General features: G+C 46.1%; 1 protein-coding gene across 2 annotated transcripts; it reads left to right on the top strand.

Moving 5' to 3' along the window:
* On the top strand, window positions 1-27578 carry CFAP45 (cilia and flagella associated protein 45). 2 transcript variants are annotated; one of them, XM_054461766.2, is made up of 12 exons: window positions 1-140; window positions 6624-6749; window positions 9297-9439; window positions 11422-11566; window positions 11907-12077; window positions 13219-13397; window positions 15387-15516; window positions 19238-19384; window positions 22450-22563; window positions 23187-23380; window positions 26774-26998; window positions 27379-27578. In XM_054461766.2, exons 1-12 carry the CDS (start codon window positions 138-140, stop codon window positions 27455-27457), a joined length of 1656 nt encoding a protein of 551 aa, XP_054317741.1. In that variant the 5' UTR covers window positions 1-137; the 3' UTR covers window positions 27458-27578. The 2 variants fall into 2 exon arrangements, with proteins under 2 accessions (XP_054317741.1, XP_054317750.1); XM_054461775.2 differs by lacking the exon at window positions 1-140 and adding an exon at window positions 416-529.

The raw sequence follows: 27578 nt of genomic DNA on the forward strand, positions 1-27578 counted from the left end.
GGGAGGGGAGGGGCCGGGGGCGGGGCCTGAGCCGAAGAACGCGGGCTAGTGGTTGCCAAGGTAACGCGTCAACACCAGGGCCTTGGCGGCGCCGAGGCGGCGGCAGAGGTCCGGAGTCAGGGCGTGTGGCTGAGGAGATGGTGAGGGAGAACCTCAGATGGGCCTGTTGTGTCCTGAATTGGATGGGGGCTCTGAGTGGGGAAAGTGGGGGCCTAGGGGAGGGCACAGTTGGGTCTAGGGGTCAGGAGGGCCCAGGAGTAAGGAGAACACCTCTAGAAGAAGCAAGGGAGATCCTGAGGTGGGTTCAGAAGAGGAATTAGGGGTAGCATCGATAGTGATTGGAAATGTGGAGCGCGCTGAGCGGAGAAGTTGGGGAGAAAGGGCTGCGACAACCCTCTCCCCGTTGCCATCACAGCGGGGCCTCCGTGGACCAAAGACTGTGGATGTGGTGTGGGAAAAAACACTGGTGAGGAGGCCAGATAATGGGTCGTGGTACCTGTTTTGCCACTAACTAGCAAGGTGACTGTGGGTAAGTCATCTAATGTGCCTGAGCCTCAGGTTTTTCTTCTGTTGGCAGGGCTTTGTATCTCTCAGTAGATAGTCAATAAATATTTGGCAGTGAATGAATGAATGAATAAATGAGTGAGTGAGTGAGGAGGGTCTCAGGTTTGCAAGGCCCGGAAGAGAGATCGGGACAGGCCTGGCAGCCTGGGGTTTGCTGGGATGGGGAGGACTGTCAAGTTCCTGAAGGTTGAGAAGGCCAGCAAGGCCTGGGAGGAACCACGAAGGGGATGCCTGGGCTTGAGTGTGTTGGTCCCAGAGGGGAGGGGAAGGGCAGAGGATAAGTGTTGGAGTCTTGGATTATTGGAACTGACCTAGAATATCTGGGGCACAACAGGTGGCAAAGGTTGCTACTTGGATGTACTTGTGGACAAACTTCAGGCTCAGGGGCTGCATTGCTTTTCTGGGGCTCAGTGGACCTCAGAAGAATTTTGTTAATTATTAAATAAGTCTCCAACAAAGAGCACTTCCTGACTTTCGAGGACTCCCTGCAGTGTTGTAATTGGGGTGGGGGGGCGTCCCCTTTCACTTATGTATTCTATTTGATTCAGTGTCCCATCTTCTCCCAGCACCTTACAAACACAGTGGCATATGTATGTATGTGAGCACCTACTGTCCTGCCTGGTGTCTAAGGGCACATGGTAAATGTTAGTTCCCCTTTTGTCCTCTTTTAAAAATTTCCTATTTCCAAGCTCTCCTAGGGCATAAGTTGCACCTGGGCAAGACCTGTGGGCTTCAGAGCACCCAGATCAGGGATTCCCCATCCAGGAGCCACTCAGGGCAGGAGTTTGACTCACTGACTGAGCCCCTCTGAAATTCCTGGGACAGGACTGGGCATATAGACACCTTTGAGAAGCAGTGGGTCTAAGTTAGTGATCTCTGGCAGGCCAGGTGTGTGTGTTTGTGTACGTATGGTGCTACTCACTAGGTTTGGAGAATATTTAAAGGCGTGAGAAGAGATAGTAGTGGTGGTGAGGCTCACAATTAGGCAGACTTCCAGAACTCTTACAAAAATAATGATTAAAATCCTGCAGAAGGAGAGATGGGGACCTCAGTACTGACTAGGATGTTATCTCTGGTAGCATCCTACAGATGGCCAACTTGGTCCCAATTGAAGAAAGAGGATAATTGCATGGATCACTCAGAGTAAAAGGCCAGGGGTCTGGTGCATGGGAATCTCCCTTTCTTGGTAACCAAAGTCTACAGAAAGGGAAGTAGAACCAGGCCAAGAGTTTGAAGCCTGAATTTGCCAGCCTGCGGAGACTGTGCAAAAGAAGAACTAGATCTCAGAAAGGGTAAGACATCTAGGAAAAGACATATCTTTCCTGAACATGTCAACCTGTTTAGTTGACAGGTGTTGAAGTTACATCAGGGAAACTTCACACTGACCTATTCTAGCCCCATTCCAGCTTTGTCTTGCTGAATTTGAGTGAAACATCCTGGATCCCAGAATATATAATGCTATGGTGTTTTTTGTTTGTTTGTTTGTTTGTTTGTTTGTTTTCTTTTTTAGGTCTGTACTCTCTTGCTTTCAGAGTTCGGGCACCAGGCCCATTGCTATGCTTTGTTTTCAAATAAAAATTGTTTTATTGTTTTTTTTTTTTTTCTGATCATAAAAATAGGTATCTACTCATTGCAGGAAATTATTCAATAAAGAAACATCTTAAGATGGTAAAGGTTACCTGACATACTGTTAAACAGTTTTTTGAACATGCTTTCAGTAATACATTCTGGGCATATACCTGCCATACAAACATCTTTACAAGAGTACTTCTACATTTTTTTTTTCTTTTTGAGGTGGAGTCTTGCTCTGTCGCCTAGGCTGGAGTGCAGTGGCGCGATCTCGGCTCACTGCAACCTCCGCCTCCCGGGTTCAAGCGATTCTCCTGCCTCAGCCTCCTGAGTAGCTGGGACTACAGACGTGTGCCACCATGCCCAGCTAATTTTTGTATTTTTTGTAGAGACAGGTTTCACCATGTTGGACAGGCTGGGCTCGAATTCCTGACCTCAGGTGATCCACCCACTTTGGCCTCCCAAAATGCTGGGATTACAGGCATGAGCCACCATGCCTGGCCAAGAATACTTATGTATTTCTTTATTATTATTATTTTTTGAGACAGTGTCTTGCTCTGTCGCCCAGGCTGGAGTGCAGTGGCTCAACCTTGGCTCACTGCAACCTCTGCCTCCCAGGATCAAGCAATCCTTCTGCCTCAGCCTCCCAAGTAGCTGGGACTATAGGTGTACGCCACCGTGCCTGGCTAATTTTCATATTTTTTGTAGAGATGGAGTTTTGCCATGTTGCCCAGGCTGGTCTTGAACTCCTGAGTTCGATCAGTCCACCCACTTTGGCCTCCCAAAGTGCTGAGATTACAGGCATGAGCTACTGCACCCAGCCTTATGTGTTTCTTACAGTCTGTTTTCTTTACAACTTAACACGTTATGGAGATCATCCTATATCAATGACTGTAAGTCAAAATTATCATTTGTTTGATCAGCAAATCTTTCTGCATCAGAGTCTCTCACAGAGCTCCTAGCTGTGGCTGAATTCTTGTGCTCCAGGAGTTGGATGGCTTATGAAGAGAGTGGGAGTCAGCTGAGTCACCAAGACAAAAATATCAAAGCAGGGCTGGCATCTTTATCTGTCCCCAGTCCTCATTTTCCCCAGACCCCCTGCCTTCTCAGCTGCCTTCCCTTCAGGAGTTATCTCCCTGCAAGCAGGACTGGATGTGCTTCTCCTTAGGCACTGTTCAGCTTCTTGGCAATATTTATTTGGTTATGCAAAGAAGAAAACCAGCCTGTCACCTCCTTAAAGAACTTCTTCGCTATTGCCTCTGGCCCAGAGGGATCCAGCTTTACATTTGTGCTTGGTTCTTCATTTTTTTCTAGTATGTTTACACAGTGACCTCTCTAATCCTTGTTACTCTTGGCAAAACTGTTTATTCTAACCCTGGTGTAAGGCTGCGGCTTCAAAGTCAGCATTTCCCCAATGAGGTTTTCTCAACCACCCAACCCTAGAGTTCAGAGCTTCCCTCTGTCCTGCTCAGTGGCCATTTTTCTGTGGTCATCTGTTTTTCTTCCTCTGTTCCTCCGGCAGTCCTTGCTATGACTTCCTCTTGACCTGGGTACCAAGGGCATAGGAAACAGGAGATGCAGGCTCAGCCCTGGAGGAACCTGCAGTCTGGCGGACACTTCAGCACAAGGGAAAACCTGTTGGAGTCCTTGAAAACAGACAGGAAAACAAATGGAAAACAATAATACTTTCCATCTGTATTCCAAAGCCCTTTCACATACGTTATTATCCACAGTGGAGACCACATACGTGATCTGGAAAACATGGAATGGTGGAGTGACTTGGAGTCAGGCAGTCATATTCCGGAAAAGTATCCATCTCAATCTGGTCTGCAGTCCTGTCCTTGAGAGGTCATCTTGTTCGGTTTTATTCATTCATTCTTCATCAAATGCACATTGCTATATTGTTCCTACTACATGTGCCAGGCACTGCGCCTTTTCCCCTAATTACATACAAAACTCATGATCCAAAGACATCCACCTTTTCCAGTTATTCCCAATGCTTAGCCTCAATCCCACCTACTGAAGTTTCTATTCATTTCCTCTTATTCTATTTTTGGTGGAAAGGGGAGCTGTAGCTCACCACCTACCATATAATAACCCTTCAGAGGCTGTTATTAGGCATCCTTGGGGCTGCTATATTTACCTTTTAATAAATCCAAGCTTTTCTGCTCTACAGTATTGGGGCTGGCTGAGGCTGTAGAGGGAGACTCCCTGTGTAAGCCTTTTGCTGGCTGTGCCAGGCAGTGAGGGAAATGCACATATAGCAGTGTTCAATGTACAGCACAGAGACAGCTGGAAAATAATTGTCCAATCGAGTGTGAAACCTGATACAGGTGTAACAGGTGCTGGGGTGTCTGGTTGGTAATGGCAGATCAGAGAGAGCTTTCAGAACACTGTCCAGGGCTTAGGGACCTGGAAAGCATGGTATATTTCCCTGTCTACCCTGTTCCCTTATCAGCTGCTGATTCCCAGGCTTGGAGAGACCCAATGTGCCTGGCCCATTCCTTCAAGGTAGCCCAGTTTAGAGAGGTGTGGGGCATGTGGGCTCCTCCAAAGTGAGGTTTGAATCAGCTTTATCATAAGCCTGGAGTCATCCAGTAGTCCTTGTAGACACTACCTTTTAGAGATAGACGTCTATTCTTGGGACTGAGATGAAGCTGCCTGTCCTTTGGGAAGGGAGGTTGTGTCAGTCAGATTCTTAGTTACAAGCAACAGAGCCAGAATTCCAATTTAAGTAAAAGAGAATGTGTTAAGAGGGTTTTGGAGAGCTCACAAATAGGAACAAAAGAAGGTTCTGCAGCTGGAACCAAGACCAAAATCAAAACCTAGAACTGGTCTGGCAAGGACCCTGATGCACTGTTGTACCCCCAAAACTGCCAACTCCTTACATAGGGTGCCACTGCTGGTATCATTATCAGTGCTGCCCAGACACTGGGTCTGGCTGCCAGTTCTGTTTGGGTCAGAAAGGTTTTCCTTGTTCTGCCTTTTGGTCCACTAGTTCCCTAGTCATTGTCAGTCCAGGGCCATCTCATTGGCTAAGCCTAAGTCCCTTGGCCAGGCTGAGGTGAATATTTGATGTTTTCAGCTTCTGTAGTTGGAGAAGAGCACTATCTCCCACAACTCATCAGATGGGGAATTTGCCAAAATAGGAAGTTAGCAGGGGGTTAAAAAATGACTAAGGCACACTAAAAGGTCTTGGGAGAGAAACAGCCAAATAGTGGGTATTATGAACTGGTTTGCTTGATTATAGCTAGTAATCATGTATCATTCACCCACTGCCTCAAGTTTATTGGGCATCAACCACATGCCAAGCAGTGGGTGAGGCACTTTTCCATCCTTTATATCCTGTGGTCCCACCATAACCTTGTAAGATTGTGGAGACAAGAAGGTCAAACAGTAGTGTCATTTGTGAGAAAGACTTGAAGCACAAGCTGAAAAGATTGGAGGCAAAGGGGACACTGTGCATGTCTGGGGGGGCAAGCCCAAATTGCCCCACGAGAGGTTGTCCTCTTGGGAAACTGGTACTAGGCAGATAATGAGAAACTGTTGCTTCTCTCCTCCTGCCATTCCTGCTTCCTTTATCCTTACTTCCATACTATGTGGCCGACTTGGCCTTCACCTTCAGGGACTACAGAAACTCTTAAAAAAACCCCACAAAAAACAAAACAGTTTTGTTTTTAATTGACACATAATGATTATACACATTTATGGGGTACAGTGTGATGTTTTGATACATGTATATACATTGTGTAATGATCGAATCAGGGTAATTAGCATATCCATTACCTCAAACACTTGTCATTTCTTTGCAGTGAGAACACTCAAAATTCTCTTTTTAGCTAGTTTGAAATATACAATATAAATTAATATACATTGTATGCATGTATATTAATATATATTATTGTATACATGTATATTAATATACATTTATATATAGTAATATACATTATTGTTAACTCTAGTCATTCTATTGTGCTATCAAATGCTAGATCTTGCCATCTGATTTAATCTTACAACACTTATATTTCTCAAAATCCTCTCTTCTAGATATTGTGTATCTCTTTTGAGCTATACAGTACATTATTATTAACTATAGTGGCCTTTCTGTGCAATACAGCTCCAGAACTTATTCCTCCTATCTAACTGTAACTGCACACTCATTGACCAACCTCTCCCCATGCCCCTCCCCTTCCTCTCTTCAGCCTCTGGTAACCACCATTCTGCTCTCTACTTCTATGAGATCAACTGTTTTACAGAAATGCTCCTTTGTGCAGAGCTCTTTTTTTGCAGAGACCCCCCCTGCTCTGTGGGGATGCCCTCCATCTGTTGCTCTTTGTCCCCTATGGTTCAGAGTTTACACAGCCGCTTTCCCTAACTTTCTTTTTCACATGCCCACCCACTCCCCCAGCATGGGCTGGTGAATTGTTGACTTCCCAGGGTCTGGATGCCACTCAGTACTGATGACCCAAACTTTCTGCCTCTTCCTGCAGCCACTAAGCACAGCTGGCATCCTGAGCTCCTCTTCTGCCGCTTCCAACAGGTCAAGGAATAAGGCTCGCTATCGGACAAAAGCCATGAGCTCTGAGGTGGATGAGAGCCTCTTTGGAGATATCAAGGTAATCCTCAACAAGTCCTTTCAAGTCGATGCCACCTGCAGGCAGAGGCCCAAAAATGTAGCTCAGGGCAAAGCTTCTGCTGAGTAACCTTGCTCTCATAGGTAACTCTCAGACTGAAGACAAAGAGGAATTCTGAGACCTGAGCTGCAGAGCTTTGGGATCTAGTGGGGCCTATGTAAACAGGGACACCTAGCTTCTAGCACCCTAGAATCTCTCATGTCTTCACAGTGTTTAAAATCTGTTGTAATGTCAAAAGGGAGGCTCAGCTGCAGAGAGTGCAATAGTTGCTCAGTTGAGCTCCGTGATGGAAACATTGCAGGGCTGATGGGCTAAGCTTGCAGACAAGAGCAACATCTTCCCCGCTCCATCCAAGGATAATAGCATCAGAGTACGACACAAAACCATCCTCCTTTCCCAGTTGCTCAACTAAAACAATTACTTAGCTTTGGGAAACAAGCAGGTCTTTATTTGCAAGTGTTATCTAGACCAAGAGGTGGACAACTCCTTTAGTCTAGATAAAGAGAGCTAGATAATAGAGCTTTGACTCATTTTGGTACACATGGAGTTTAGTAGGTAAGAAGGAAGAGAGGGAAGGAGAAAAAGAGAATGAGACATGGAGAGAAGGGCAGTGAGAGATTAAGAGAAGGGGAAAAGAGAAAGAGAGACACCAGTAGTGACCTGAATCCCTTTGCCAGTGGGGAAGGTGGGGAGAGAAGAGTTGATGTCTGTCCCTGCTCTTCAACATCTTCATTGTGAATTGAAGAGGACTCTCCAGAGGGATCAAGATAGGCTTCTTAATCCATTTAGAAGACTCTCACTCTGCAGCAGTTTTCCTGTTGGTGAGGGAAAGGATCAACAGATGCATTTATTTTTTATTATTTTTTTAAAGACAGGGTTTCACTCCTGTCACCCAGGCTGGAGCTGAAGTGCAATGGTAAAATCTCGGCTCACTGCCACCTCCACTTCCCAGGCTCAAGTGATTCTCCTGCCTCAGCCTCCCAAGTAGCTGGGACTACAGGTGCACACCACCACACCTGGCTAATTTTCGTATTTTTTGTAAAGACAGGGTTTCATCATGTTCCCCACGCTGGTCTTGAACTCCTAAGCTCAAGCAATCTGCCCACCTCGACCTCCCAAAGTGCTGGGATTACAGGCGTGAGTCTCCCCACCTGGCCAAAATGCAATTTCACTTACAGACATTTGTGTTGTTGTTTTGGGTACATGTGGAGTTTTCTAGTCAAAGCAAAGAGAGATTTGGAATTGGCTGAGTTCTCCAGGAGTAGTCATGCTGGCTGGCAAAAGGGGGTTATCAGAAAAATGCTTGTCTCTTGTCCAGTTTCTTTGGCCTCATTGGTGGGTAAGAGTTCAGGAAGTCTCTCAACCGGCAGTAGAGGGCAGAAGTGGCCTGTGGCACGACAGAGTTGTGCACACGTGAAAGAAGAGATGGGCACCAGGTGGCAGCAGCACACAGGGGACTGTGGGTACAAAGTGAGGTAGGACAAGCGGGGCCATCCCCCTGCCTCTGGTCAGGATCACAGTGGCTACATTAATGACACATCCTTTCCTGTGTTTAGACATTTTCTGAAACAGATGATTTCGTTTTCTTGTTATCTAACTCCTTCAGGGTCGGAGAATTTTGAAAAAAAGAAAAAATCACACAGTCTGTGTTCTTGCTGAATTCTAACTCACTGACCTCCTCACCACCAACTCAATGAGCTGGTAGAGAGCTGCCCTTAGATCTTAAGGGTAGGCCTCTGCAGGTCATTTAGCGATTTCTGACTCCCTCAATATGGCTTTTTGCGGGGGTTAAAGTAATTTAATCGTAAGAAAGAATTGAAAATTACCAATATCAAAGATTGTAAGAGTCTGTAACAAATTACATTGTTTCAAACCCACTGTGTGGTCCTAGAGAGATAATTATTTCTTCTTTCATAAAGGAAAATCTTTCAGGCAGAGAGGAAAACCTAGAGAACAGAAATTTACTTTCATTCCTGATGATTTTAGACTAAGTATAGACACACCCTAGTGACCCCCACTCCTTGCTATCCCTACCATTCTGTGAGGAATATCTGTATAAGAACAAGAGACTTGTTCTCAGAAAAGCTGGTCAGGGCCGGGCATGGTGGCTCACGCCTGTAATCCCAGCACTTTGGGAGGCCCAGGCGGGTGGATCACCTGAGGTCAGGAGATTGAGACCAGCCTGGCCAACATGGAGAAACCCCGACTCTACTAAAAATACAAAAATTAGCCAGGCATGGTCGTGGTTGCCTGTAATCCCAGCTACTCAGGAGGCTGAGGGAGGAGAATTGCTTGAACCCGGGAGGTGGTGGTTGTAGTGAGCCAAGATCGCGCCACTGCACTCCAGCCTGGGTGACAGAGCAAGACTCTGTCTTAAAAACAAAAAAAAAAAAAGAAAAGAAAAGCTGGTCAGTACACATCCAGCCGTGCTCAAATATAGGGCATCACGCTGCTCTATCCTTGAAGTTAGGACTGACTAGCAGGAAGTGGGGGTGACAAGCTCCTAAGCTATTCTTTCTGAACTCATAGTCCCCAGCCCAGGGCCAGAACGACAGCCCCATTGTGCTGCTCCGAGATAAGCATACCCTTCAAAAAACTCTCACTGCTTTGGGCTTGGATCGGAAGCCAGAGACCATCCAGCTCATCACCCGGGACATGGTCCGAGAACTCATGTGAGTACACCGTCCCCTGCCCTTCTTTGTCCAGTCCTCATCCTTTTGCTAAGGATCTTTGCAGGGAGATGGGTAAACCCACCTGGTTTCATTCTGTCAGTCCAATCCCCACTTCTTTCCTATTCATTTTCCCCTTTTTGTTTGATAGTTCTTTCTTTCTTCTCCGTCCTGGCCTCTCTTGTTTCTCCCATTGTTGTGTCTATTATTGTCACTCTCCTTTATTCTCAGCTTCATTGTCCTTCCTTACTTCTAGCTGGCTGTGTGAGCTAGGGGACTGGTAGAGAGGAGGTGCTTAGTGAGTCCTCTCTAAGTCCCCATTAGTGCCCTCCCTAAAAGGAAGTGATCCAGATGAGTCACTTCCTTTCGGCTGCATTAAGAATCCTAAGCAAAGGGAAACTGACTAGATGCCTAATTAGCCCCCTGGCTTCCTCCCAGACTCTAAGGCCATAAGCGGAAATTCACAGGGGCTCCCTGGGTTCCTTTGGGATTAGCTCAACCCCACTTCCTGACTAGAGCTGCCCCCAGGCTTGAGCCCCTCCTGTGGGACTTAGGCCTAGCTCAAACATGTGCCATGAGCCAACACTGTGCTCGGTGGTTTAGCTCTTGTGTTAGTGCTTCACCCTCTACAACCGTTCTCCCTGCCCTGGCTCCACCCACTAAAAAGCCTAATTCCCAGAAAATGCTACCTGTGTCACAAGCTGGAGAGGCACATCTGGGACACACCCCGGGAGCTGTGTCGGACTGTGGCCCCTTACTGAGCATGTCTGGTCAGCCCTGGCATCAAGTGGTCAGATGTGGCTAGAGCCCTGCAGCCACTCCTGGAGCCGGAGGAAGGGAGGAAGGGTTCCTTCTTGGAGCCATCTAGTCTTGAAAACACGTTGGAGGACAAGTGGCTGGTTATTTTTCAGGGCTGCTGAAAGTAGTATGAACTGCTGTCTTAGATTCGGATCACTGCTGGTCACTCCAGATCCTAGGCTGTTTAGGGCCACGCTGCTTTGTGAAACACAAGATCTTGGCTAAGCTGCAAATCTACTCACTCATTCTGTCCATCTCCTGGACCACCCTCCCCCAACACACACACACTAGTTTTATTAGATGAGGTTTCACTTCCTGTCTCAGATGTCTGTGTCTTATTGGCATGTACCTGTTAAATTGGCATGTACCTGCCTCACCCAGAAGCAGCTTTCTTCCCACCCCCCTAACTACTCCCTCCCCCATCTTTAATATATGTCATTTGCTTGTAATCATTATAATTAGCGATTGGTTTGTTGAATGCGTTGGATAGCTAGAAAGGAGAGGTCTATAGACATGTCTCTGGCTATTGTTGATCATAGATTTTAATTAATATTTACGGTTCAAAGCTTCTCTCTAGGCTGGATGGGCAGGGAAGCTTAGGTTTCTAACTAGCATCTATATCAACCTTGTCTGGCGTCCCCTTGCCCTTTTTATGTCATCCTTGAGGAATAATCTGTTTTTAAAATTTAATTCAACAGCTTTGTTTTGAATTCTCACTCTGTACCAAGCGCTATGCCAGAGACTAGGCTACAAATGTGGTTAAGACAGAGTTTGTGTCCTGAAGGAGCTCATAAAGGAAACAGAGCTGCACAATTGGCTGTGATACAGGCAGTAAGAACAGAGTGCAGTGGGGGCTCAGAGGAGGAGGTGATCTATTGGTCCTTGGTGGGGGGCAGAGTGGGCAAATGTGGACATAATGGGGGGTCTCAGCTGCACAGAGAAGGTAACATATGAGCAGGACCTAATAGAAAAAGGACTTAAAATGTCTCTTTTTAGCCTTCAATGCTACCTGACCCCCCACTTGGAACCTCTACTCCCCAGTGGACCCATGGCACACTTGCCGTCTCTTCTGCCATTGGGGGAGTCCACTGGCATGATGGGGAGAGGGGAAGAGAGCAGAGAAGCCTGAAGTGTGGTGCAGAGAGCTTTCCCTCTCCCCTCCCTAACTCTGTTCATTCTTGTGTCAGTGTTCCCACAGTGGATCCCTCCGGGGAGTCCCTAATCATCAGCCCTGAGGAGTTTGAGCGAATCAAATGGGCATCCCATGTCCTGACCAGAGAAGAACTTGAGGCCAGGGACCAGGCCTTCAAAAAGGAGAAGGAAGCCACCATGGTAGTTAACCTCCCTAAGCCTTCACCTCTGCAGATGGGTGGCAGAATCAAAATGCACTGGGGAACTCTCATTAGGGGACCCTGAAATGAGGCACAAATTATGTACTTAATGAATAAATATTACAGAAAGGAGACCAAAGAGCAATACCTGAGATGAGAGGTGGGAGCAACCGGGACCAAGGGGAGGGCTGAGAATGAAGCCAGGCTGTGGAACTTCTTGGTTCTGACATCATCACTGGCTGAGGCAAAATTGTACCGGGTCACCTGTGGTAGCCAGGCTAGCGCTCAGGGCACAGAGCGCATGAAATAATCTCCCACTGAGCCAGACTGGTCTCCCTTAGGATGCAGTGATGACACGAAAGAAGATCATGAAACAGAAGGAGATGGTGTGGAACAACAACAAGAAGCTCAGTGACCTGGAGGAGGTGGCCAAGGAACGGGCCCAGAACCTCCTGCAGAGAGCTAACAAGCTGCGGATGGAGCAGGAGGAGGAGCTCAAGGACATGAGCAAGGTGGGCTCTTCGTCTCTCCCTTCCCTCTGAGCATTCACTGCCATCCCTCCGCGCACTGGACAAGGCCAGGGACTGGTGGGGGTGTGGGCAGGGGCGGGGCGGGGCGGGGGAGATCTGCACCTGCTGTGGTAGTTGCAGTGATCACAGTGAGGACTGGCTCTGCCACCTGTTTGCTCTGTGACCTTGGGCAAGTCACTTGCCTTCCCTGAGCCTCACTTTCTTCATTTGTAACTTGAGGGTGGTAAAACTACCTTGTGGAATCATTGGCAGGATGAAATAAGGTAGTAGACGGGAGAGGCTCTGTGGGCTGAGGATTGGTAAATTAAATGTGAAGTGTTACTTTTATTTTCATCCTGTTAGTTCAGTTCTGGCCACGTATGGTGGTCGAGGCAATTGGATGCTTTTGGAGTACCCAAAGCTTTTCCTTTGGCTGAGAGCCTAAAGACCAGAGGCTCATTTGAATTCTGTTGTAACTCATTTGCATGTGGTTCAGTTCCTTACCAAATGAAAAGTGCTGATTCCCCAATCCCTGCACCTCTGATTTCTGTCTCTCAGGTAAATCTTCTCTATGTATGCCTCCTTTAATTTTCTAAAGGTTTTACTTTTGGGTTCTTATTGATGGGCCCGTGGTTTTTCATCCCTTTTGTGTCATGTTGGGCTCTTCCAGCTTAAAAATCTTGTGGCCTGGCCTCTGCAAGAGTGTCTTAGCTCCCCTGAGGAGAACAAGGGGTCCAACCTGGAATTCATGGGTCTCTAAGTGGAACAATGGACCTCTGAAGTTTTATAGAAATTTTGTGTGTACATGTATAAGTGAATTTTATGGAGGAGAGGGCCTGTTGCTTTCATCATATTTCCAAAGGGTGACCCATTACCACCAAAACCCTAAGATGTAGCTCCCTGAAAGATGCTATTCCAGGCCCCTCCTTGCACAGACCCTGGCACCTAGCAGGAGGCCAGTAAATCTTTGAGCTAAACTATATTAAGGGGAAAGGTAAATATAAGAACATTCTTATTTCCCCGGACTTTGAGCAGTCATGCACACCTCCAGCATGCTCAGCAGTATAGCAGTCTGTTTCCATTTCTTCCCCTTAAACTTACACATCCCTAGGCCTAGTGCTACAGTTTAATCTCCACTCTCCAGATTATCCTCAATGCTAAGTGCCATGCCATCCGGGATGCCCAAATCCTGGAGAAGCAGCAGATCCAAAAAGAATTGGACACAGAGGAGAAGCGGTTGGATCAGATGATGGAAGTGGAGCGGCAGAAATCCATTCAAAGGCAGGAGGAACTGGACAGGAAGAGGAGGGAGGAAAGAATTAGGTAAAGATGTGGTTTTGGCATCTCCCTCTCTAAGCTATTTCCATGTATCTTTAGGTCCATGTAGCCTAGCAAAGAGGGAAGAGATGAAAAATGGTCATTATTGTCATCTACTTATTATCTCAAAACTTTACGAAGTGATACAAAGAATCACAGGACTTTTTTTTTTTTTTTTTTTTTTTTTTTTTTTTTTTTTAAGAGGGAGTCTCACTCTGTCGCCCAGGCTCTGGAGTGCAGTGGCATAATCTTGGCTCACTGTAACCTCCACCTCCCGGGTTCAAGCGATTCTCCTGCTTCAGCCTCCCAAGTAGCTGGGATTACAGGCACGCACATCCACACCCGGCTAATTTTTATATTTAGAAGAGATGGGGTTTCACCATGTTGGCCAGGCTGGTCTCAAACTCCTGACCTCAAGTGATCCCCCAGCCTCAGCCTCCCAAAGTGCTGGGATTACAGGCGTGAGCCCGGCTGGAATCACATAACTTTTAGAAGCTTATTTCCCAAATCCTAGGAGGCACTTCACAGTCTGGCTGCAATCAATCTCGTTTCTCACTCCTACCTGCCATCTACTCTGTGCTTTTTCCCAGGACCCCAACATGCCAGGCCTTATGACAAGTGCTTAATTTTTTTTTGTTTTGTATTTTTTGAATACCCTTTTCTTTCCTTTTCCTCCTGGAAAATGCTGTCTCCCTCCCTTTATATATAGCTTTGCTGTCACCTCCCTCATGTCACCAGGCAGGCTTAGTGGCTCCCTTCTCTGCACCCATCACTCTGTGTTTATGCTCCAGCATCCCACTCTTGTGCTGTGGCTGTCTGACCCTCCTAGATGCTACGCTCATTGGGGACAGGTCCTTTCATATCCATTTCTGTAGCTTCTGAGCCTAGCGGAGTGTTTGGCCTGTAATAGGTGCTTAATTCATGTTAGGATGAATAAATTCAGTCTCCCCTTCATTTTGTGCAGAAAAGGACAAGTCCCAGAGCAAGTAAATTATAGAATAATAGTGTCCTAGATTTAGAACGCCAACCATACAATACATGAATTACCTTTATAAATAATCTTTGTACCACACTGAATGGCAGTTTTATCTATCCAACTGTATCCTGTTCTCTGGAAACATTCATCTCTGTGCCTCGTATACTATACCTGGTACATTCACCTCTGTACTTCTGGTAGGTACCTGGTATACTATAGTAGGTTCCCAGTGAAAGGTTACTGAGTGGCTAAGTGGCTGTCCATCTTCTGCATAAACAGCTCCAGCAAAGGAAAACTCTCTGTCTTGTTAGGCAACTGTAATGATTTGAGCTGGTCCTTATATTGAGCCCAAACTTGTTTTCATGTAACCCTTTTACTCTTTACTCCTGTTTACTTCATCTGGAGTCATGAAGCCATTCGAGCACTCCGTCTGAATGTGGCTGTAATACACTTTCCCCTCAATTCTGATCCTAATATGTGTCTTCTCCCATTCTTCCAGCCTTTACTCATATGTCATGGGGTCTATGCTTCCAAGTTTATTGACATCCCACTAACACATAGGGAATCACTGACAACATTGCTTGTAGACCCTGGGTTTTTTTTGTTTGTTTGTTTTGTTTTTTGTTTTTTTTTTTGGCTTTTTACTATTCAGCTAGCTTCCTATGATTACTCTGGGAATAATTGGGAGGTGGTAGGATTTCAGAAACTCTTTTATATACTGGAAGGTAGAAGGTGTTTTATCAAGTGGGATACCCCTCTTGGGCAAACAAATAAAGAAGGAGAATCTCAGGAAGAGTGAGCCCTGGAATCAGGAGCTCAGGAGAAAGGAGGCCAACCCTTGAGGTCCTTCCTGGGGGAAGGACTTTGTTTTGGGCTCGTGAAGCATATTGATGTTTAGGGGGCACTTGCCAAATTGTTTCGGTGACACCACCCATCTTGGGGGTTGTTTAGGTGGAGGTTGGACTCTGGGAGATGTGGACCCTGGGTTTCTAAGACACTGTGGCACTGTTCTCTCCAAGAGGAAGGCGGCAAATTGTGGAACAGATGGAAAAGAACCAGGAGGAGCGATCGCTGCTTGCTGAGCAGCGGGAGCAGGAGAAGGAGCAGATGCTGGAATATATGGAACAGCTCCAAGAGGAAGATCTAAAGGTAACAGGCCAGACAGACAATGCCACGTTTCACCACCAGCAGCATCAAAACACTTCAAGACTCTGGGGTTTCAGGGTGTTGACTGATTTTCTGCCAGGCACATGCTCATTTCACAACATCATCACCATCAACTTTTTATTGCCATGTTAAATATTTATTTCACCATGGTGTCATGCTGGGGGATGAGCAGTGATTTGGATAGATATTGTCCCTTCCTTCCAAGGACTTGAGGTCCAAGACTGACATATCACTGTGAATAGACACATAAAGGAAATATATGGCTGCATGCTTTGCACAAGTAAACATAGGGATGTTTTACAGTCTTCCCTCAATGACCTAGGGATATTATATACTTTGTAGATGAACAGTAGCAACATCTTAGTTCCAGACTCCCTGCTGTTACTTCACTCAAAGTACATAGCATCCCATTGTCATTAATTGTGTTGTGAAGCCAAACCTTTTCTTCCTGTTAGTCCAAATAAAATTAGTAAGCATATTTATTGCAAAAGAAATGATGACACACCTGCCCAAACTAAGAAGACTTAAAAAGTCATCTTGTGTGCCTTCTCTGGGCTGTAACAACGTATAAAACCCTCTAGCACAGTGAGGGACATGGCAGGCACTTGGATAATTTATTTTTTTCCTCAATTTTTTATTTTGAAAAATTTTGCACACACAGAAAAGTTGAAAAAATTGTATCACACCCATAAACTCTTCACCTAGATTTAATGATTGTTAATCATTTACCTTAGTTGCTTGTTTCTTTCTAGGTGTGTATCTATCTATCTATCTCTATATATATTTTATTGTTAAACTATTTGAAAGTAAGTTGCAGATATCTTGACACTCTGCCACTAAAAGCTTCAGCCTGCAGCTCTGAAGAACATGGACACTCTCTTACCTGTCAACAATACCATTCTCACCTCCTCCATCAAAAACTTGAATTCAGTGATTCCATAATATCATCTAATAGTTAATCCACATTCACATTCCCCAATTGTTCCAAATATGTATTTCTGGCTTTCTTGTTTCCAAACTAGACGTTAATCAAGGTTTGCACATTGCATTCTGTTGAGTCTCTTTAGTTTGTTTTGATCTAGAAGAGTTCCCCCATTCATTCATTCATTCATTCATTTCTTCATTCATTTTTATAACACTGATATTTTGAAGCATCTAGGCCAGTTGCCTTGAAGAATATCTCACATTCTGAATTTGTATGATTGCCTCCTCATGGTGCCATTTAACTTGTGGAACACATATTCTTTTATGATTCTCTCCCTCCCCTGTGTTTATGAATTGTCAACTTGTCATCAGCTAGTGCATTTGATGGTGGTGAGTGACAGGGGGACGTGAAGAGTCCTGCAGGTGGGCAGACTTGTAATTATGAAGCCTTCTCACCACACCTGCAGTGTGAGGAGCTGCTAGAGAAGTGGAATGAAGATCACCTGGGTAGCTGCGGCAACTGAAGGGGCACACAGCCCTGTGAACTGCATGAGAAGGAGAATAGCAGGATGAAGACAATGAGAGACCTGGCCAAGTTACTCCATTTCCTGGCTCAGGGGAGAGAGAGTGGGAAAGGGCCAAGAAGGAAAGTTATGGGGCAAATATGCAGGGTAGTGGGCGAGAAGTGAGGGCGGGAAAATCCAACTAGATGTGGGGAGTGGGAATTGGTGGGCTCACTGAGGAAGTTCTAGGAGTCCATGAGTCAGCACCATTATGTTGACTTTGTGTCATTATCCTTTTAATGTCCTTCTAACAGGCACTCCCTCAGTCTCCAGGAAGTATTATTGGGCAATTTTAGCGAGGAAACCTGTGCCTTCCCAGCTTTAGACCTACTGTATCATCTCATGGTGGTACGAAGGGCAGTGTTTCCCACCTTGCTAGCAAAGGGGAAAAGAGTGAAGGGAGTTTATCTGGGGTTGCTTTGGAAGGGCTTCAAAAGAAACAGGGAAAGTCCTTTGGTGTCTTGGAAATGAAATGAGCCAACAAAAACAACAATCCAAAAAGTAAATAAATAGGGAAAGAAGTAAATAAATACATGATTGCATGTATGTCATACATCAGAAATAAACAGCATCTTTAGCTTTGAGGGCCAGTGAGATTAAATGATGTCTGGGATACAAATGGCAGGCCTAAAATCAGTGAGAAGCAGTTAGGAAGGAAAGGAAGAAAGGGAGAAGGGGGAAAAGGAGCGTGAGAGTTGGAGGGGCAGAAAGGTAAAAGTGGAGTGAGCAAAGAAATGAGTATGGTGAGAGAGAGGGAATGTCTGTGACTCACGCACCACATGGACCTCAGAGGCAGATGGTTGCCATACCACTCTGGTTCAGAAGGCTTCCTGAAGGAAGAAGCCTTGAACTGGGCAGTGAGCCAAGCTGGCAGAGAGCCAGCACTAGAGGAAGACACACAGGGAGTGTTACCTTGGTTAGATGAATTAGGGCAGCAGCTGGGCTGAGGAAGAGCTGGAAGGCCAGGGAAGGATTTAGTCTTTGGAGAAATGGAGAGAGCTGGAAACAGTGTGGGACGTGGGGTGAGTTAATCAATAGAAGAACTTAAGGAGTCTGAGATTGATTGAAGGTGATTGGGGGGCCAGCTGTTCCCCTAATTCCGATGCCCCTCTGCACCTGATAATGTGCTTGGCTCAGAAGTGGTCTGATCATTGAGAGCTGTTGAAGGCTCAGGTCTGGGAAAGGCAGGGGGATCCTTCCTTAAAAACGCCCTTGTTCACATTGGTACTCTGATCTCCGTCAAATGTTTCTCTGTGTCTAAGAACTTTTTTTCTTTCCTTTCTCACATGCCTCTCACTTTGGTCCTACCTTTCCTGCCTCATTTATCAATGGTTTATCGAATATTTGCTATTTTCCTTGCATTGGGCTACACGTTGTTGGGGAAGAAAGGATGTGTGACACAAGGTCCCTTTTCCTGTAACTGGGGCAGAGCGAACACATATGAAATGAGTGGGGACCTGCACGGCAGTGTATGATCACCTTGCAAGAGGTGTGTCACCACCTTAAGTGCAGAGAGAATTTAGAAATGGAGAGAGAACTGAAAGTTGAGGCACTCAAGCAAGATTTCCAGAGAAGGTTGCTACTTTAATTTAGACAGAACAGGTTTCAAAATTTTAGCTCTGGAGATTATAAGCTGTGTGGCTGGTGGGGAAGTCACTTCAATGCTGGGTCTCAGTTTCTTTATTGGAGCAAGAGAGATAACAAGGCCTACCTACCTTTCAGGATTTTTGGACATATTTAGGTATTAGAAATAGTCTGTGTACAGTGCTCAAGAAATAGAAAGTACTCAATTAAGGCAATATGTATTATTTCAGTCATCACTATTGACTGGAGAGTGAAAGTTGGGTTTAAATGGGAGAGGGACATTGAAGGCAGGAGAAGCACCATGAGCAAAGCCACAGGGGTAGGATTTAGCAAAACATGTGAGAGGCAATTGTGTGGAACTTTAAGAGCTTCTGCTTCCTGAAAATACAGAGATCAATAGCATCAGGGGCTGCCACAAAGTCAAGTTGGATGAAGACTGTAAAGAGGCCATTTGGTTGAAGAGGGCATTGATGACCCTTGAAAAAACAGCTTTAACAAAGGATAGTTGTGGACACTAGACTGCAGGCAATGCATTTGTCCCCCTCCTCTGTCTGCGTCTCTCTATCCCTGGATGCCAGTGGCTTCTTGTCTTACCTCCTTGTACTCTGAGGCTCTCTTTCTTTTTCTGGCAGGACATGGAACGAAGGCAGCAACAAAAACTGAAGATGCAAGCTGAGATTAAGCGCATCAATGATGAAAACCAGAAACAGAAAGCAGAACTGCTGGCTCAGGAGAAGCTGGCAGACCAGATGGTGATGGAGTTTACCAAGAAGAAGATGGTAGGGACTCGGTTTCTGGGACCTTTGGCTAGGAATGGAATGTCTGTCACAGGGAGAGGAGGGCCTGAGAACTAAGGGAACTCCAGTGGAAGGCAGCCACACCTTCATTCTAAGATGCACATCCTTAGTTCAAGGGCCTGGCTTCTTTGTCTCTTCATCTTAGCCAGTCCACTTGTTCATTAACAGAGACAGCCTAGAAAGGACAACCAAATTAGCTTTATCCTCATTAACACCTTTGATTAGAAGTTGGGATGAGGGCCATGTGCAGGCAGAAAAGAAAACGGAAACTATTGGTGAAAGTGAGTTTTTTTGTGGATTTATCATGACTTGCGTAATTATACCCCCGGTAATCATGAGTCAGTGGTTACATAAATTTCTTGTGCAAATGCCTATATTGGACATCCTGTATTGGGTGCTAGACTCAGAAAATAGTCTTCCCCCATCTCCCACCAAAGAACCTATATGACAGAGCAAATGCACAGTGGAGGAGAGAGCCATACCTGCAGACAGTTGCAGATGGATGTAGCTGGGGCAAAATTGAGTAGTAAAATGATTGGGGTCTATGGGGATTGAAGAGTAGAAGAAGGCTTTTAAGAGTGGTTTAGATAAAGTGAACATGGATTTATGTAAAAAGAGGAGGAAGTACTCAAAGTGGCAGGAAAGTTATTAAATTCTTCATGTGTTGATCTTGTCTGCCCTGCTAGTTTTGAAATTCCATGATGACAGAAACACATTGTACTTCTCTATGCTCCTCTATAGTAGTGATTTTTAAAGAAGGCCAGGGGGAGGGTGTGAGTATAATTTGAATGGCATATTTGGTACACCTGTATGTTCTGAATACAAACCACAGAAAATGAAGCTCAGCAAAGCTCACTTATTGGCTTTAGTATTCTTATTGGATGCTGGGGACACTCTATGCAAGCAATAGAGTGAGAATGCAGGTTTGGGGACATAGATGATTCCTACATAATAACAATCACGTAACTATCATTTAGTGAGCACCTAGTCTGTGCATAGGCTCCGTGCTAAGTGTTTTACACATGTTATCTCTTTTAATCTTTACAATAATCCTGTGAAATAGTCATTGATGATTCAAAATATACTGGATGCTTCAATATGTGTCCAGTCAGACTCGGCTGAAAATACCTAGAATAATGCTGTACCATTGGAACTCAACCACTATTTTCCCAAGTGAATGAAGGTGGGGATAATGAGCTAATTCTGTGTAGGAGTTAGTGCACATATTTTCTGGCTGCAGCAGAGAGTTGGTAGTGGACATAATAAGAAATGAGGGTGGTGAGATGACGGAGAGCTAAGAGCAGTTGTTGGGGTGTCTTGGACCTTGAGTGAAGCTGGAAGAGTGGAATGATAAGGAGTCGCCATGAATTTCTAAGCAAGAGAGGAGTATATCTTGTCTTTATCATGGAAAGGGCATTGCCAAGGTGTAGCTGAGAGAGGCTGGAGACTGGCCACGGAATCAGGCACTTGGGCATGTCCACAGTCCACCGTAAGTATCTACGTATATCACAAGCCCTTACCGACCTCACGGTGGTATCTATTCTTGTAGCCAGGGCTGCCCCTGCAGAGCTAAAAGCAGAAATTGGTTGTAGAAACACCCAGAGTTCCCTGTCCTGCTATCTAGGGCAGGGTGGACAAAGGAAGCAGCTTGACAACAGCCCTGTACGACTTACAGGGACAACTCACTGGGCTTCACAGAAGTCTGGGCAGGTAAAATGAGGGCAAGGAAGGTTTTTTTTTTTTTTATTTTTTTTAGATGTAGTCTTGCTCTGTCAGTAGGCTGGAGTGCAGTGGCGCGATCTCAGCTCACTGCAGCAATCTCTGCCTCCTGGGTTCAAGAGATTCTCCTGCCTCAGCCTCCCGAGTAGCTGGGACTACAGGCATGCGCCACCATGCTCAGCTAATTTTTGTATTTTTAGTAGAGACGCTGTTTTACCATGTTGGCCTGGATTGGTTTGATCTCTTTACGTCATGATCTGCCCGCCTCAGCCTCCCAAAGTGCTGGGATTACAGGTATGAGCCACCATGCCTGGCTGGGAAGATTCTTTATAAATGTCACATTTGCCTCCAGTCACATTTGCCTCCAACCTGCACCATTCATCTTACGATTGCTCAAGAATGGCGTTGGGAAGCTGGGCTTGGGAAGCTTTTAAGGATATGCCTGTTTTTTCAGAGAGGTGGAAAGGGAGCTAATTTTGATGGTTCATTCTTTAAGTATCTGGTAACCACTGTGGGACTGCCCAAAGCATGGTTGGCTCTTTGCCCAGGGACTAATGAGATAACCTCCACCTGCTGTACTTTACAAGACAGGCAAAGAACCACAGTTGTTTCTTGGCCCAGTAGCCTTGCAACTTGAAAATTGTTTATGACATAGTGGAAGGAGTGTGAAAGCCAGGGTCAGGGTACCTGTGTTCAAATCCTGTTAGGTAGTTTACTTCCTGTGCAGTCTTGGGCAAGACCCTTGATCTTTCTGACCATCAGTTTCCTCATCTATAATATCTGTCTCAGGAAATGTTGTGAGGGCTCTCCAGGATAACACATAGGAAAGTGTTTCGTAAACAATAAAGCATTTTATAAATGCTAATTGTTTTTATGTTCATGCATTGCTAAATTCATTTTACCCTATTTATTTATTTTGAGACAAGGTCTTACTCTGTTGCCCAGGGGAGTGCAGTAATGCAATCATGATTCACTGCGTCCTCGACTTCCCAGGTTCAAGCAATCCTCCTATCTCAGCTTCCCGAGTAGCTGGGACTATAGGCACATGCCACCATGCCTGGCTAAGTTTTAGATTTCTAGTAGAGACAGTCTTTCTCTGTGGCCTAGGCTGGTCATGAACTCCTGGGCTCAAGCAGTCCTCCTGCCTTAGCCTCCCAAAGTGCTGGGATTATAGGCATGAGCCACGGCGCCTGGCCTCATTTTGTCCTATTTTAAAAGGAGTCAGGAAGTGGTAAGGGAGATATTGGAAAGTCTGTTGTAGGGGTTTTGTTTCTCTCTGCAAGGCTGGGGCAATGGCAACTGTTCTACAAGGCCTTTCCTTCCGGCAGGCTCGAGAAGCAGAGTTTGAGGCTGAGCAGGAGAGAATCCGGAGGGAGAAAGAGAAGGAGATCGCCCGCCTGAGGGCCATGCAGGAGAAGGTCCAGGATTACCAGGCAGAACAGGTACCTACTTAGTCTCGACTTCCTTCTACTTTTCCCACTCCCTTGCCTATCCATCCCTTTGACAGCCTGTAGAATGGCCTTGAGGCCATTCTACGGAGGCCTCAAGGCCTTTCCCTTGCGGAGGAAAGGATGCAAGTTACCTAGACTTCAGTAGTCTGAGAAGGAAGGGGTGGCCTGCTCCCAGGGCCTGTGTCAGCAGGGATTGGGCAGTGCAGCCTGTGCTTAAGGTTCAAGAGAAAGTTTTTCACTACTCCATAAAGAAGAACTTTCAACCTTAACCAACCAGTGAAATGTGTCACCAGGGGAAACTGTGGTATGTCCATCATCAGCAGTTTTTAAAATTAGAAGCAATTTCAAGACTGCCTGGAGATGTCTGAGGTACAGGGAAAGAACTGGGATGAGTGGGTTGGAAGGACAAGATGACCCCTCAGGTTATCTTCTAACCCAAAAGTTTGATGACAGGATTCCATTTATCCTTTCCTAGAATAACTAGCTGCCAGAGAAATTCATGGTGCTTTTCAAAGCAGACTGTCAGAGTCTGTAAGTAGGTGTCTTCTTAAAGGCACGTCGTCTGTACTTCCAGCTATTTTGTGCCCTCACTGGTCCCCTGCCAACTTTCCCAGGATGCCTTGCGGGCCAAGCGCAACCAGGAGGTTGCAGACAGAGAGTGGCGCAGAAAGGAAAAGGAAAATTTGCAGAAGAAGATGGAAACAGAGGCTGAGCTGCGAAAAAGTCGGCTCGAACAGGTGGCTTTCAAGGAGCACGCTCTGGCTGTTCAGGTGCAACGGGACCGGGATGAGTTCGAGAGGATTCTTCGGTAGGAGGGGCTTGGGAACCTTGGATTCCTTTCCTTGTACTGTAGCAGGGATGGTCCATATTGGATAGAGAGAAGCTTTCTGGCATGTTAACAGATGCTCGTCCATCTTGTGTGGGTTGGTGGGATCATTATAACTAGATGGATGATTGAAACTTTTAAAAATCACTTGAGCCAAGAATTTTGTGATTAGAGAATTGGGAGATAACACCTGGAATTGCCTAAGGAATTGGTGATGACTGGGATTATTTACCCTGGAGCAGTAAAAGTATAAATAAAGGTAAAAATCTGGTCCCTTCTGCTGCCCTCTGACCCATGTGCCCCTGCAAATTGGGGATGAAACTGCAAGAGGAGTGGTTTAGGAAAGATAGAGAGAAGAATTTCAGACACTAAGGGTTGTGAGTCATTGGAGCAGGACTTTAAGGGAGCTGTTTGCCGTTCATTTGACAAATATATATTAAGCACAGAAATGCAGGGCTCTGTGCTGGATGCCATGGAGGACATTAGAAATTAACAAAACACTGCTCTTGCCCATTCCACAGGAAAGGTATTAGAGATTTCTGTTTGGATGGACTGCACCTACATCAATCCATCTTTCTTCCTTGGTAGCTCTTTATCCTTTTACTTTTGTTTTCCCTTTTGGCTCAATGATAGTTTCAACACATAAGTGGAAGCTAAATGTTCACATCTGTCACTCTTCTGCTCCCTCCCCCAAAGCAGTCAACAGTCACAGCTGCCATTGGTTTCCCTCTCTGCTCTATTTTCCACCAGTCAGATCTGCCACCCCCAGACCTGGTTCCTGGGGGTGTTCTCCTGGTCTAACTGGGAATGACTCTCTTTTTGCTCTGGTTCAGACCCTACAACATCAGAATTTTTCAAAAGGAAACAAGCCAAGCAAAATTTGAATTGAAGGGATACAAAATTATAGACATTATGCTCAGATAAGTAGAGATTAAACAGTATAACATCACTTTCTTGGTTCATATGCTCTAAGTCCTTCCTCTTGGCAATGGGTAGTTAGTTGCATGCCAGACCAGGCTACCCAGACCCCTAGTTAGAGGCAGAGCAGGTCTTCAGGAGCCTCTGTCCTTACCAGAGCCAGATTTTTGGACTTTTATTGGACTGCAGGCCCCAGCATGTCCCCTCTGCCATGATGCCCTTTGGCTCTGTAACTTTCTCTGCCCCCAGGGTTGTGCCATGGTCACTGGACACCTAGTGAAGAAAGTAGCTTTCTAAATGCCCCCCAAGATTCTGCCCTTGGGCTACAGACTGCCTTCCAGATGTCTCCTCTCTCCTCCCTGGCCTCTATGCCCTTGGACATCTGTGTTGCTGTTAACAGGCACTAATAAATATTAATGAAATGAAATTTAAGTCCTACTTTTGCTGCCGACCCATTTGTCTTTCCCTTGCATCATTTGCCTGAAGCATATGCACTAGCCAGTTATTAAAGCTAGACCAGCCTTTTTGGAGAAGTTCAACTTCACCTGTTGTTGTAGGTTAGTATCTAGGCCTAGTGTCTCCAGGGCCATGTGACCACCATGGTGGGTGTCTTTACTCAGAAGCATCTCTGCCACCGCCCAAATCCAACTTTCTCTGCTTCAAAAGCACAGCCTCCTGTATGGCCTATATGTGGACTTTTGTTTCTGGACAGAGGGATGTCCATACTTCTCAGCCTATTGACTAAGCAGAGATAGCTGACTTCCTGTACCAAGTGGTTTTTAGAAATGTCTTGGAGCTTTTGAAAAATACGATGACCAGGCTTCACTTCCTGGATTGTGATTTAAATGGTCTGGGATTAGGCCCATGAGTGAGTCTGTTTCAAAAGCTCCCAGGTGATTCTAAAATGTAGCTAGGCTCTGTGATCACTGCCCTAACCCGATGGAACAACCAGGTTCGTCCTCATTTGGATTTTCAACTGCCTGGCACCACCGGGGCTCTCTAGTGACACATACAAGTCCCCCTTTTCCACACTTACCCCTTCACTCAGAAGAGGGTGAAACAATAGAAAACTGTTCTAAATATAGGAAAACAATGGCAAGGCAAAGAGGAGAGTCCTCCTGCTATCAGAGATGTGTCTGGGAAGTCAGGATTTGGTGTCTAAATACAGAGGGCTGAGGAAGCCAACAGTATTTTTCGGGTAAACTGGGAAGTCTCTGTAGAAGGTGCAGAATTTTAGGAGATGTTTGCATGATGGAAAGAGTTTTTGGGAGTGGAGAGGATGCCGCATGTATGGTGGATCTTAGAAGAAAGCTAGAGGGAAATGAGGAAATGAAGCAATGTTGTAGGTACCTTTTGTTGGGGTATCAGTGACTCTAGGGGAGGAGAGCAGGTGAGAAATTCCTGCCTAAGATGATTTTACATTTCATTTTTTAAATTATATTGAGAACAAAATTAGATGTTAGCTTAAGAAGGCCTATAAATGCATTTTTTTCTGAGATGCGAATGCATTTCATTTGAGTGTTTTCTGAGCCTTTCCTGTTGCCATTAGTGATTTTCTCCCTGATGTCAGGGTCCATGAAATATTTTTGTGGAAGAGGTTTCTAAGGGAAATTTGGAGAGGTGGATCAGGAAGAGAACTGAGAGATATCAGGCTGAGCTCCTTCCTTCTTCCAGTAACCAGCGTGGAGCTAGCATGACACTTTACCGCATCTTTTACATTTCCAAGCATCGAGGGAGGGAGGGAGGGAGGCAGGAAAGGAAGGAAGGAAGCAAGGAAGAAGGAAGGAAGGAAGGAAGGAGAAGAAATCTCAGGATAAGCTGGAGAGGAGTTACACATTGTTATCAGGGAGAAGTAGGAACAATAGTTCCCAGTGGGTGAAACCCTGGGTGTAAGACTGGCTGCATAATTTTCAGGGCCCAGTGAAAATTGAGAATGTGTAGCTTGGGCAACATAATGAGACTTCATCTCTACAAATAATAAACAAAAAATTAGCTGGGTGTGGTGGCACTCTCTTGTGGTCCCAGCTACTCAGGAGGCTGAGGTGGGAGAATCACTTGAGCCCAGGTGGTTGAGGCTGCGGTGAGCTATGATAGCACCACTGCATTCCAGCCTGGGTGACAGAGCAAGAGAGTATGGACTCCCTTGTTCAAAAATTATTAAGAATTTCAGAACAGTGAAAGCAGAGCATCAAACCAAGCTGGGGGCCCTTCTAAGCATGCCCATGACATACAGTCATGTGACCCTGGAGCTAGTCCTGGCTGGGTAGGAGAAGGGGGCATGCGTGGGCAGCAGCTTTTGGGGCTGATCCTTGAGTTACAAAATGGGGCTGGAGCCCAGAGGGCTGTGGTCTCTGAGGCATGTCTACTGGAGGAGCCCACCCAGGAGGCTCCCCAACCACCTTTCCTGGCCTGGGCCAGCTCAGCTGAGTTTATTCCATTCCTGTTTCCCTCCCGCAGGGCTCAGAGAGAACAGATTGAGAAGGAGCGGCTGGAGGAGGAGAAAAAGGCCACAGGGCGCTTACAGCATGCCAATGAGCTCCGGCGCCAGGTGCGCGAGAACCAGCAGAAGGAAGTGCAGAACCGGATTGCCACCTTTGAGGAGGGCCGGCGCCTCAAAGAGGAGGCCCAGAAACGCCGTGAGCGCATCGATGACATCAAAAGGAAAAAGCTTGAAGAGCTGAGGTGCGCTGGAATCTCCTCCTTTCCCAAATCCTCTTCCCTCCCCCAAACAGATGGCACCACAGGCTGGAAAGTATGGGGATTTGGGGGTGAAGGGCCATGGCAGAGATGCTCAGGGAGAGGCCCTTCTCCCCACCCAGGGCTGATCCCTCCGAAGGGGGCTCCAGCAGAAAGTCCTGGGATGGGGTCTTGCTGGCTCTCTGGGAGCTCCTTGGCAGGATGCTGGAGCCTTGGCATGAATGTGTGTTTGGGGGGTGGATTGTGAGAGCAGGGTTGGGGGGTGCAGGCCCCCAGGTTCTGTAAACCCCACCCAGAGCCTGCTTCCTCCCACCTCCTGTCTGGTCCAGTACCTTTCCTTATACCTGCCTGCGTTTCCCTGGCAGAGCCACTGGCCTTCCCGAGAAGTACTGCATTGAAGCTGAGCGCAAAGCTAACATCCTGCCAGCTACCTCTGTGAACTGAGGGGAGCCTTCGTGGCCCTCAGGATGCCTTCGGGGGACAGATTCTGCCTAGTCTCTGGGTGTCCATAATTGCTGCTAACCTAGACATTTCATAGTTACAGATTAAATCTACTTGACTTTAA

Source organism: Pongo pygmaeus, chromosome 1, assembly GCF_028885625.2.
Source record: "Pongo pygmaeus isolate AG05252 chromosome 1, NHGRI_mPonPyg2-v2.0_pri, whole genome shotgun sequence".
NCBI classification, from domain to species: Eukaryota; Metazoa; Chordata; class Mammalia; order Primates; family Hominidae; genus Pongo; species Pongo pygmaeus.

What these genes read in the sequence shown, in the direction of transcription:
- CFAP45 (XM_054461766.2), top strand. An exon ending in AGCTCAAGGACATGAGCAAG is followed by an intron (nt 12,078 to 13,218) that starts GTGGGCTCTTCG and finishes TCCACTCTCCAG; the next exon opens with ATTATCCTCAATGCTAAGTG. An exon ending in AGTTTACCAAGAAGAAGATG is followed by an intron (nt 19,385 to 22,449) that starts GTAGGGACTCGG and finishes TCCTTCCGGCAG; the next exon opens with GCTCGAGAAGCAGAGTTTGA.